This window comes from Dermacentor andersoni, chromosome 3 (assembly GCF_023375885.2).
Source record: "Dermacentor andersoni chromosome 3, qqDerAnde1_hic_scaffold, whole genome shotgun sequence".
NCBI lineage: Eukaryota > Metazoa > Arthropoda > Arachnida > Ixodida > Ixodidae > Dermacentor > Dermacentor andersoni.
The window spans coordinates 121,591,208-121,604,671 of NC_092816.1; the positions used below are offsets into that span (position 1 = coordinate 121,591,208).

A 13,464-nucleotide genomic window follows, 5' to 3' on the forward strand; every position below is an offset into this window, starting at 1 on the left:
CTTCTCTGTCTGTGTCCCTGTTATTCGCGCTAGCCTTTTTGATTAATGGTGAATTGATAGCACCATCTTGCAAAGGAAACAGTTCAAAACTAGGGGTGTGCGAATGTCAAATTTTTCGAATACGAATCAAATACGAATATCTAGAGTTTCGAATACTGAATAATCAAAGACAGAAGCTTCTTTCACTAATTCACTAATAAACTTTTATTTCACCATACACTTATGCTGAAAACAGTGTATTATTAGAACAAAATGCGATTGCACAAAAATATCAATATCTGTAAAACAGTTACTGTTAGGACAAACAACTGACACTAGCTTTTCAAATCACAAATGTATTGCACACAAAATTTTACAGTTTAAAACAAGTGGCAACAAGCATTAAAAGTTGTCATGCAGGAAGAAGAGTTGTTCTACGTGGTCAGGAAGCAGGCACTCCCTTTTAGCAGGCACAACTTCCCCTGCCACAGAAAACACTCTTTCACTTGGAACCGAAGTGGCTGGTATTGCCGGGTATTTAAGGCACAGCTTGGCTACACTGGGGTACCTGAAGGAGCCCACAGTCTGCCACCAGCTACATGGATCAGCCTTTTCTTAGTAATGGTTCCTTGGAATATGCAGCAATTTCCCATTCTGATGAAGTTTTCTATTTCCCGCTTGCCTACTTGTAAGATCATCAAAAGCATCCCAAAAGTCACAGTAGGACTGCGCAGACTGTTTAGGCTTTTGCTTTCTAGCTTCTGGGTTAGTCGTATCACCAGTAGGACATAAGGCCAGATCTTGATGCACCAGATCTTTTAACCACATCATCTTCTATTTGTTGGTTTTGAATATTGTGAACTTGAAACGCGGGCCCAAAAGCATGGCCAAGCGTGCTTCCTTGTCCTCTGCATAAAAAGGGAATCTTGCTTTGATGGAACAAGTTAGTTCTCTAGGGAATTCAGTTATGCCACCGAAGTTGCTCAGACAGTAAAGCATTCCAAAAATAATTGGTACTTGAGCAGAAAGTGACAGATACCTATCTGCACTAGCAATCATAGTAGCATCATAGAATGGCTTCAGTACTTTGATGTATTCAGAGACGTCCATCCATTCTAGTGAGGTTAGGCCATCAATGCTTTTGTTCAATGTGGCTAGCTCAACAGCGACTGCCTCCTTCAAGTCCAAGAGGCACAGCAGCATCAAGTATTGGCTCTTCCCTCTGGTTTCCCCATCTTGCACCAGACAAAGGGGCTCCTCACCTGTTTATTTTTGGTATTCCTCTAGCTGCCCTTGTGCCGACGAACTGTGCTTATAATGACCAACAACATGCCTAGCCTTCTTGCACAAACGATCAATAAATGGAATATTGGAGATTGTGTCACTGATAGCAAGCTGCAGGGTGTGAGCGAAGCACAAACTGTCCACGGGAGCCCCCTGACCGCAGCACGGATGTTACGTCCATTATCTGTCATGATGTACTGTTGGCAGTCATCGGGTACCTCCAATTTAGTGCCTACCTTGTAAAGTAATTCTGCTACCTTCCTGGCACTGTGACTGGCAGCCATGTGACGAGTGTTGAGTTTGAACGTCTCGTTTGAAAAATCGGTGTGAAAAGGTGGCAAGTGAAGCTCACATAGCTTTCGTTGGTGCGTGATATCCACATGTCGCTGGTAAAGGCAACAGCTGTTGTTCCTCCTAAAAAAGCACTGCTGAGCTCGGCCTTCACCTTCTTCCGTGTGTCGTTATACAAGCGTGGAACAAGTGTGCGTGAAAGTGTAGTGCGCGATGGCAAGCGATAGTTCGGAACGACCTCAGCCACAAGTTCTTTAAACCCGTGGTCTTCAACATTGTGCGGCTGTAAATCAAGCGCTACCATGGCAGCCACCTTGTTATGTAGAGCTTAAGTCTTGTTTTCCGACACTGGCTCAGTGCGGCACACAAAGTCATTTATCGTTGACTGACCTTTTCCAGGCGAACACCTGTAGCAATCTTCTAGTAATCCTTAACAGCGGCCGGATGCAGCTTCAGATGGTTGGCAAGCGTAGTTGTGCCTGTCGGGTTTTGAAGATTTGCACCGCATGTCTGGCACTGCGCTGTCCATGATGTTGTCTTCACAAAGAGTTTCCAAATAGCACTTTTTTCTCTTCGTTTCGGTGTGGTCTCCAGATTGTTCCTCCGTTTCACAGATGGCTCGCCATAATCAGCTTCTTCTGCCATGGCATGCATCGGCAAAAGTGAAAAAAAATAGGGTCCTTGCATAGTAGGGTTAGCCACAAAGAAAGTCAAACGATCGCATCTGTTTGGTGCAACACACAAAGAAGCCTACGACGACGCCATGCTGCCATATCAATGTCGATGAGCCGTGCCAGGCCTCACATACACCATGGTGACCACCACACAGCAACGAATGTGAGCGCAGTGCGTACACTCAAGTGCAGTCGCCGAGGTCGTTCGCTTGTCGGCTTATTCAGTAAGTTTCGCACAATCACATTATTGAATCGCTCCGAATATTCGACGATATCTGAATATTCAAAACCTTTCGAATACTGTGTTACAAATTTAACATTCGAGCAATATTTGAAAATTTCAAATATTCACACAGTCCTATTCAACATGCTTGCCAAGTAAAGCATAGCTTTGAGTATGAAGCAGGCCACAACTTTCACGGCAGGAGTAGGTGGTGGTGGTGGTGGTCACATGGCAAAACAAAGCACTACTAGCTGCCTGCAGTATAAGTGCAAATGAGAGTGAAAGCGGCCCTGTGACCAAAACTGGCGCCCTCACCGTAGGCGTGCTGGTAGGCGGTTGCCTGCACGTACAGCATGTACAGGGGTCGTGCAAGGTACTGGGCATTGGCGTGCTCTCCCTGTCGAGCCTGCAGCGGGAGGCCCAGGTCAGCCTGCAAGGGTTGTGCTGCCTCCAGCACCGCCTGCAGCGTTGGCTGGATGCCGGACAGGCACTCGCGCTTGCGTTCAATCTCGTGCTCGTACTGCTCGCGCATTGACTCCAGACCCCGCAGCTTCTGGGACAGCCTGAGCAAGTGAGGGCATGTGCCTTCCAACTGCCGCTCAAGAGCAACACATCACATCGGTAAAGTATCACGACCACATCCGTTCCAGCTAGATAAAATCCAGGAGCTCAGCCTGTATCAAAGTATCATGCCAGCTCCTTGGTGCTGGTTACATGCAGACGAAAGATAAGCAAAGGAAGAGAATGTTGATGATAAGGATCTCCTTTAGAGTTACACATTGGGTTTCTCCTTTTGTAAGATACCTACAATGGCCTTCTCGCCTGATGAGCTCCAGCAGCCATAGACACAACTCTTTAGATGCCTGGTTCTCAGCCTAAGACAGAGAGACATTCACTGAATGCCTTAAATAGTACAGCATGTACATGCGGCATGCAATCAATCGTCTTCACTACAGTGTACTGAGTACAGAATGCAATTCATACACCGAAGTTTATGGTTTGTTACACTATGCACAATGAAAGTAAATGGAGCTGAATTCCTGCATCTTGGTGCAGTGTCATGCAGCCTAAAGGGAATTAAGATGCTCACGGCTCACTTACATCTGTGCCATTTTTGTTCTCACACAAGCACAAGGCCACATCTTTAAGCTCTGCAAGGTTGCACAACAATGCACTTTGATCGCCAAATCATGTTCCATTTAATTTTGGCCCCAATGTAATACAACATAAAAATATTCTCCCAAAGCTATGCACGTGGGGCAGCATTTGCTCTGCACAATTTTGCAGTTAGCGGTGTTTCTTTTTCCTTTTCACACTTTTTCCTAACTCTCGTGCACCGAAAGCATCTGCATGCCCTTCACTTGTGTTTTCATTTCACTCTTTTTCACGTCTGCACCATTTTTTTCTGGCCTTTGATAGTCTTTGTGTAACCTCCACCTATTATGTGTACTGTTCACATGAGTGCCATTTGTAAACACGGCACACTTAAGAGTTTTTAAGCCTTCAGGCGCACTTAAAGAAACAATGAGGAACATATATGAGGTCAATCTGGTCTCGTACAGGTTATGTTACGAGAATATCAAATTTGTGACATTTACTTTAAATGAAAGGGCCTGTGTACAAGTAAATGAAGCAGGGTAAGAAAAACAAAGGGGAAAACAGACAGACTATGTTACCAGTCTGCTAAGGCATTATAGATCATGACAACATCTGGGTGATATTTTTTAACATTTAGTAACAGTAAGGAGTGTAATGGACAAAAGTTTAACAAACCAAAATCTAACAATTCTCATACAATTATTTTTCGCGACGGCAACCAGCATTTTGTGAAAGCATTGCAAGATCTGTTATGGCTCCTTTATTAACCTGTCCTTTCGTCAGAGCATCAAATTACGACCCATGGGGAGCCACATGACATGTACGTGGCCTAACATCTAACCTGAGCCTCAGACCCTTGCTTTAAGGCAATTGACCATAAAATCGTCCACCTGTGCTCAATGCCAGACTCACTCTTTTCTTTGTACGAGCTCCCACTGAAGCCTTGCCAGGGTCAGTTGATGTGGGTCACCATCAGTCAGGTCCTGGGAACCAGAGTGATCAGAGTAATGCATTTCGTACTGCACTTATACAAAACGACACTCAGCAGCGACCCTTGACAGGCAACTTGACAAGCATGCATTCATGACACGCAGTGCAAGCGGAGGCTGTGTTTTGATTCCGATAGCCGAGCAGTGCTGTCTGACTGACCAAAGCAGTGGCAGTGACCCATTCACAATGCATGACAAAGTGCAAGCTCACTAACTAACAGTGCATTCTCTTACACTGCGTGCCACCGCCACTTGTTAACAGTGCTTTCCTTCTACTGACAGTTGTGTAAGTGCCTATCAAGAGAATGAACAGTGTGAAATGCTTCATAATGACACAATATATCTGAATGGAATGAATTTGGTAACGATTATGGCTCACCACCAAGCAAAAGAACTCTAGAATTGTTTTTGTAATCATAGCTTCTAGATAAATGTGAGGAGTCTGCTTTCTGATGATCTGTTCCATTGCACAAGCATGGTGTTCAAGACCACGGTCCATTGGCTAATCTCAAAGGCTGTAAGATGTCTTTCAGAGTGTCTAAAAAAAAAATTTTCATTGCTTTGCACAGCACTGTCTTTTTTTTTATGACCTAAAGGCAAAGGCAGATTTGCTAAATAAATGAAGTGGCAATGCTTGCCCTCACCTTCTTGCGAACCTCTGCTGGTGCCTCCCTGCGGAACTCCTCTACGGGTACAAGATCGATCTCCTCATCCCTGGACCTTCAAAGGCAGACAGGCAAAAGTTAGACTCTCAGACATGCCATGCTGCCACACATTCCGTCACATTTTGTACAAAGCTTAACCAACAAGTAGGGAAAAAAAAGGAAACTGAGCTCTATAAAAAAATATCAAATGGCACACATATGCAGTAAGTACCATGAAAATTGAGGACTGATAGAGGCATCCTTCAGTGACGGCCCTAGAACACAGTGTGACATTTTCACCAAAAACCAGTGCTCAGTGGACCCTATTTTGGACAGGCAGCTAATGCATATGCCGACGTTTCTCAAATCAAAAAGAAGAAAAGCTAGGGTAGTACAAATGTTACCATTCCAGAAAAACAGAGGATACAACTTCAGCTAGATGCGCAACCTCCATGACTTGTGTTTAGAGGCACAAGCGCTGCTTGCATGCGTCTTTTACAAGTGATCATAATCAGATTATATAAGCTCATGCCAGTGAGTATAGTTTGTTAAAGCAATAAATCAAGTAAACACATGTTCCTATTTTCATCAAGAGATAGCTTTCAAGTGGGGGAGGAACTAGGCTTTAGAAAGGAAAGATGCGGCACAATTGACAAGGACAGGAATACAGAGACATAGGAAATAGTCCCGGGTTTGTCGGAACACTATATGGCTAGGGGCGTACATTTTCTTTTTGACAGCAAACAAACACTCACCAAAGTTGAAAAAAGGGAGTTTATGACGATTCGAGTCCCCTATGGGTCTCTTGCTCACATAAAAGCGAGACAAATTGGCACGGCCCAACCTGTCTCGCTTTTATGTGCACAAGAGACCTGTAGGGGACTCGAAATGTCGTGAACTCTTTTTTTATTTCTCAAACTTTGATGAGTGTTTGTTTGCTGTAAAGAAGAAAAAGAGACATAGGAAGTAAGCCAACCCGCCTTTAATGTACAGCCCTCAACAATTTAAATGGATTAATTGGCCCACATTGCGATCAGCACTTTTTGCACCACCAGTGAGAGCTGGGTAATCACTGGCAGGCCTTATGCCATCACAATGCATCACAAATGTTTTCGTTTTCCTCGTACACCGCAATGCAACAGCTCGGTGTCCACCGCACCTGCTGAAGGCGCAAGAAGCGCCAGGCTTCGTGACGGCCAATTATTGCCCTTGAATTTCTGAGCGCTGTAAGTTCTGTCACTCCGCATTCCCGTCCTCGTTGTTCTGTGCCATTTGTTCACCTTCGACATTAATTTACAACTAGTTCGAAACAAGATTTTGCTTGGATTTAGAACAACTGCTTGGCTAATATTGACTGACACGACATGCAAGCTGACTAGCGAAATCCCTTTTACTGCCTTTGCAGTGGTTCACACATTACTGTAAACTGTGGTGCAAGAATACTTATGGCCTACTTTTAGCCTTAAGGGACAGGTGAAAAACGGAACGATTGTTACTGAACGTCACTTTACTGCTCTGTTAAAGACATGCTAAAGGGAAATAGTATAATCAAGCCAACGTGACAGATAAGTGCTCCAAGGTGTACAAACATACATTCACTTCGCGAGCTAGAAAATGAAGTTAACATAAGTCACGACTGACGGTGCCACTGGCAGTATGCTAGCAGGGCCCATTGTGTAACATAATCTTACGATTCTTAAAATTTAGTCAACTAGTGAGACTATATATGAAAGAGAAAGAAAAAAAAAGAAGCACCAATTGCATCGCATTTCAAGATCAAATAAAAAAAAATTATATATAAATATATATATATATATATGTTTTTTTTTTGCCGAACTCAATGCTGCTACCTCTAAGTATCATTCTGTCAGATCCACCAGCGGGAAGGACTGTAATGCCCTCTATGTACGGACCTCTGACCCGGAAGAGGCAGTACCACCTGACAGACTGTAGCCTCCGCTATCACTGGTGCCTAAGAGGCACCTTTTGACACAAGTCAATTTGAATAGCAGAATTATCATGTAGTCCCTTCAGTTGCGACTTTTTCTACAACTAAGTGATGTCTTGGCACAAAAAGCCCCAGTTTTGCTTGAAAGGTGAAGCATCGATTGTGATAGCAAGTTAGTAGACAGCTATATGAAGTAAGGATGTAGTTTTATCGGCCATATAAACTTGGAAACATTCACTTACTAACTGAATTAACAAGCACAGTGTCAGCGCACACAAGCAGACATGAACACATCATACTAGAGCACGGACATTTGCTGTCAAAACGCTGGTGTGAGCAAACGCAGCAGCAGCAGTGAGCGAAGTGACCTTCGTGCTGCCTGTCATTTCAACGCAAGAGCAGCAAGAACACAGTGCACATAAAGGTACGAGCCATCGGCAGATCTCTTTCGATATACAGCACACGAAACTGCGTGCGGCCATGCAAAGTATGCACTTGTTGGCGGAGTTGAAGTTATCTCCCCTCCCGCTGCCACATTGCCACCCCACTTTCCTGCCTGTCGGACGCGAGATTGAGCCATGCTCGTCAGTTCCCCTTGCGCTCGGTCATAAAATATGCAGTTGCTGACAAAGTACAGCGCCACCCCCCCCTCAATCCCATCCCCCTAGGCCTTTTGCGCAATGGAAGACGGCTTGTTCGCTCTCCGCTTTCCTCCTTCACGTGCGCCAGATTAAGCCGCAATAGTCGGCTTCCCTTGCATGCTTTCACTCGCACATACAGCATACAAAGCGCGGTGACGGTGTTATCGCCCTTGGACTTTGTAAGGAGCATCACGCCAACAGCGGTGGCAGCAGCAAAATTGCGCCTGGAGTGTTCATATACAGTAAAACCGCATTAATTCGGATTTCACGGGACCAAAAGAAATGTCCGAATTAAGCTAGTGCTGAATTATCGAGGGTATCAAGAAAACAAATGAATGCTTAGTATGTCAATACGCTTTAATTTGCTGAATGAATGGGCCAATCATGTTTCAATTTTGCACAAGAGCAGTGCAGAAGCTGCACTCCTCGCCATCTCATGGCTGATTGCACTAATGCCATTTCTGCTCTTTTGTGTCGCACATTTGCAACGCTCCAGCGCTCGCCGAGCTTTGAGAGTTGCCCAAATTAACCAATGTGCGGCCAAATATGTCAGAATTAATAAGAGTTTCATTGCATTAGATAATGGATACTCCTGCCGGGACCAATGGACGAGTCTGAATTATCTGAGTTTTTGAATTAGCAAGGGTCGAGTTAACAAGTTTTTACTAATTGCCACTGCAATAAAATGAATGTTGTGAAGTTTCTGCATGAGTAACCAGCATTCTATTGGTACATTCGGCTGGTTCCTACAACTCATCTTGCAGCAATGCGGAGCCCTCTCCAGACTGCACCCGAGAAAGCATGCTAGCTGCTGCCAGAGCTAGCCACGTGATCAAGTTTCCGTCAAACCTTGGTCACGCTCCTAGGATGAAGGCAGGAGCACTTCCCAGAGTGTTCCGAGCTGGAGAGAGCACTCTAAATGAACCAGGCGAATTCGTTCTAAGCACTCGATTTCGGTCAGCCGAATGAAAACCGCACTGCGAGAGGATCGAAAGCAGCCCGTGAAATGAACAACATGAGTCAGTACTTGCCTTTAGGGTTGCTTTAATTAAAACAATGCACTAATGCCATGACCAAAACACCTCGATGCCCTTATTATAGGAATATGTAAACTTTCGTTGCAGATTTGCGAACACGACAGCTGGAGACACAACAGAAGCACCAGTTTTTGGGAATATTGGTAAATGCGCGTACAAAGACGTGGGTGCCCATGAGGAGAAACAAAGGAGAGCATGCAATCTCACTGCTTCCACAAAATATACCTATCAAGTTTTGTAGAGCTCTCTGTCTCCTGACTCCCCTCTCCTCAGTTGAATGGAGACCAAGTGGAAGCAATAACAAGCAAGAGCTTAACGTAGCAACAAACGATGACAGGAATAATTGATGGCAGTTACACTTCGCCACCTCAAAAAATGAGAAAAAAATTTGGAAGGCGCCCCAGCAACATGTGATTGCACACTACTGCGATGCCCAAGAAAGACTTGCAGCAGAAATGGTATCAACATTAACATAAAGGTGCCTTCTACATCTGTCCTGCTGGTTGATTTCTAGATCTTTCCTTACAATGAGAAATGACCAAAATTGCGTCAATACTCCTAGTAATTTCTTTGCTGTTCCAAGGCATCCATGAACAAGCAAATGACCCCAGAGTGCCAGCATGCAGCCTAATACTAAATTAATCACAATTCATCATCAAATGCAAACAAATGTAGCTGGATGCAAGGCAACAAGTACATTTAATCAGTGATTGCTCGTAAAATATGCTCACATGCATCGTAAGATTGGCACATAGGTCGTCACATAGTGGTACAACTGCAACAAGTGAGGCCTGTTAGTGTTTCAGAAACAGTTTGTTCTAAAAACAAACTGTCTTGTACTGTCAGTCACCAGGCCACAATGGTATACGTATTGAGAAGCCTTCAATATACACTACACTACTATATACCAGATGCACAAGGCGTATGAGAACACACCTTCGAACCACCACATAGACAATAACATTCTCATTCTGTTTGTATAGCCGCTTTGTCTTCATCTAAGTCCCTGCCACCTATGCATTACATTTATTCCAGGGTATCAGCTTCCGGTCTGACACAGATTATAAGGCTGCACACTGGCCTAGTCACCTTACGCACAGAGCACAACAGCTTCAATGTGGTTGTCTACTTGAAGCTTACGGTGAATGATCACCTGTGGCAAAGCAAAAATTATGCGGATCCCAAGCACTGTGGGAATCGATGTAAGCGAAGCTTTCTGTGCTGTTTGCTTTGATTGATGACAGTCAGCAGTGCTGTTGATGGCAAATGTTTAATTTCTTCAACGTTTAGTCCAACACGAGAGTGAGGAGTTGATGTTAAACGTTACCTTGCATATGCCGCCGTTGTTTGTCTGTTTGACGCAATATTCATTGCGTCACATGGCACATCGCATCGCGGCAGAAGTATTGAACTGAATTATGGGTCTGTATGTGCCAAAACCACAACCGGATTATGAGGCCCGCTGTAGTGGCAGACTCCAGATAAATTTTGACATCGTGGTGTTGTTTAACATGTCCCTAAATCGAAGTGCATAAGTGTTTTTTCAAAATGTGCCTGCCACGGTCGGGATCAAACCCACGACCTCGAGCAATGCTATACCTGCAAAGCTACCGCAGTGGGCACAGAAGTGTTGATTTGACGTGTGACCACTTCCATAGTGCCTCCTAGACCCTACGCTGCGCTTTGATGCAGCCCTGCTTCTGCACGCCCTGCGTCAGTTGTTTCCTTGACAAATTTGCATGGTGTTTATTTTTCAGAAATATCAGAAATGTACCGTGCCGTACCGTACGTTGAGCTTACATTTATCCTGTTCGCTCGCAACCACCGTCATGTCTATGGAAGTAGCATTTTCTTGCCTTCTCGCTTCACCCCCCCTCCCCCCTCCCTTGTATGGGAACCGCGAGCGAAGAGCAGCAAGGCTGTTATTCACTTGTTTCGTGACTGTGTCAGTTTTAGCCATTCTCTGCCTCCTCTCTACCATATTATCTAGCTTCCCTCTAGACTTGCACGATAGTAGAAATGGTACGGCTGAAATCATTCTGCAATGCTTTTGCAGGGGGGTCCCGGATAATTGCAGTTGTCAAGAGGATAACGTGGCGATGCCCAGGGAGCTCCAGAGGGCATTGTGCACACTGACGCGGCGCAAAGGTGTAAATGAGTTTCTCGCATCGTCTTTCTTCTCTGCCGCGCTCCTGTCACGTCTCACACTCTGAAACACCCCCCGACGCAGTGCGCCAGACAGCAGCAGCAGCAGAAGTGGGAAAGTCAAAGGAAGAGGCAAAGAAAGCTTTGCTTTAATAAGCACTGCCAGTGGTGAGATGCCATTCAGGCAGTTCAGTTTCTCCAGCAGATAGAGGTCATGGTGAATGAGGACCACGAAACGCCAGTTATGGCAAATGCAGAGCAGCATAGAGTGGCAGGTTCAGCAGCCAAGCTTTCTATGCACTGTCATCAGGCACCTTTCACAAGTATCAATGGGTCTGCTTGCTCCCACAAGGTCTCTGTGAGCCGAGAGTGGCTGGCTGTGAACTCCTGCAGCCACTATTACTACAGTTGCCAATACCTGCTACACTGCTATATATGGTTTGCAATACAGAGAGATACCAACGAACAGCCACATCATGCTCAAAACTTGCTTAAAGTTGCTATTGTGGAACCGATACCCACCATTAACCTGCACTATCTGATCTGAGCATGCAGCTTTATCGAAATCGAATTTAGTCTATAATTAATTAATTTATTTATTTATTTATTTTATTTTTATTTTTATTTATTAGATACCTGCATCGCCTATGCGGGCATTACAGCAGGGGGGATTACATATTAAAGGAAGGAACAAGTAATCACATACATAAAGCGTGATAAAACGCATCATTGTTTTCAATATTAACAATGTCAGGCGAAAGAGCATTCCATTCTCTGATAGACCGAACAAAAAAAGAATACCTAAAGACGTCACCCTTGAAAGGATACTCGCGGACTTTCAGCGCATGGTCGCGTCTCAACGACGTATAAGTAGGCGACTTAATATATCTTTCTCTCTCAATCCCTGTTTTTGAATAATAAACGGCGTGGAAAAATTTCAACCTCAGGTTTTTTCGCCGGTCTTTTAATGCCTGCCACGATAATTTAATTTTACTTTCTGTCATACTTAATTTTCTACTATAGTCATTAAGAACAAACCTAGCTGCTCTATTCTGCACTCTTTCAAGCTGTTCTGTGAGATCAGCCGTGTACGGATCCCAACAAATACAACCGTAATCAAGTAAACTACGAACATAAGTGAAATACAATTGCTCTTTTAATTTATTCGGTATTTGACTGAAGTTACGGCGGAGGAAACCCAATGAACGTATTGCCTTATTTTTAATATGCGTAATGTGCCTGTTCCATCTTAAGTCAGACGTCATTAAAATTCCTAAATATTTGTATTCGTCAAGTTTCTTTAATGCCATATTACTCAAGGTATAAGTGCATGGCTCAAATGCGCGCTTCCTTGAAAAGGTGACGTGTACACATTTTTCAACATTTAGTGACATTTCCCACGTATTGCACCACGTTCCTATAAGGTCTAAATCAGTCTGTAATAATGAAATGTCATTTGCGTTATCTCTGACTCTATAAATGACACAGTCATCCGCAGACATTCTAAATGAAGACGTAAGATCACTTTCAATATCATTAATAAAGAGTAGAAATAAAAGGGGACCTAAAGCTGATCCCTGAGGAACACCTGAGGTAACTGGAACATATACAGAAGAAAAACCGTTGAGCACCACAGACTGCTCTCTTGCACGAAGATATTCGGCAATCCAAGCTATGACACTATTGTCCAACTTGTAGGCCTTAAGTTTTGAGATGAGAAGATCATGTGCAACGACATCAAAGGCTTTTTTGAAATCTAGAAATATGCAGTCTATTATTTTGGTTTTGTCTATTGCCGAGGCCAGATCATGAAAGAATTCTACTAACTGTGTAGAGCATGAAAAACCTTGTCGAAAACCATGTTGACTAGAACTTAGAATATTGTGCTTAACTAAGTGCGACATGATTGAAGTATAAATTATGTGTTCCATTAACTTGCATGTGATACTTGTTAAGGATATCGGTCTGTAGTTTTCAACGGCACTTCTCGATCCGCCTTTGTGAATGGGTACAACCCGTGCCAGCTTCCAATCACACGGTAAACAAGACTCAGATAAACACTTTGTAAATAACCGAGAAAAGTAAAAACACAATATTCCAGAACAGTTTTTAAGAATCGCTGCCGGAATATCATCAGGGCCACAAGCGGTCGTCGGCTTCATCTCCTGCAGTAATTTACACAAACCTTCTACACCAAATATAACCTCAGGCATTTGTTTAATGTCCATTTGGCAGATCACATTAAGAGTACGAGAACGCCTTGGTCTAAACACTGACAAGAAAAAATCACTAAAAAGTTTCACTTTGTCTTCATCAGCGTCAATTATGGTTTCAGAGCTCTTTAAAGGGGGGATAGAATTGTTTTCTTTACCGTTACACCTAACAAATCTCCAGAACTCTCTGGAATCTTTGAGCAACTTCACACCAAGGTTTTCGAAATATGTATGCTTGGCCTGCTCCGCAAGATTCTGAAAGCTTTTTTTCAAACATTTCAGTTCTAACCAAGTATTC

At 43.8% G+C, this 13,464-nt stretch overlaps 1 protein-coding gene across 5 annotated transcripts in view; it reads right to left on the reverse strand.

Annotated features, from left to right (window-relative positions):
• The window catches only part of thoc5 (THO complex subunit 5), an 85,119-nt gene that overhangs the window by 38,140 nt on the left and 33,515 nt on the right, over positions 1 to 13,464 (reverse strand). For all 5 annotated transcript variants that reach the window (XM_055074610.2, XM_055074616.2, XM_055074621.2 and 2 more), the window contains 3 exons: positions 5,183 to 5,258; positions 4,462 to 4,532; positions 2,767 to 3,014 (listed from right to left, as the gene is read on the reverse strand). In XM_055074610.2, coding sequence (XP_054930585.1) covers positions 2,767 to 3,014; positions 4,462 to 4,532; positions 5,183 to 5,258 — 395 coding nt within the window. The remainder of the gene's footprint in view (positions 1 to 2,766; positions 3,015 to 4,461; positions 4,533 to 5,182; positions 5,259 to 13,464) is intronic.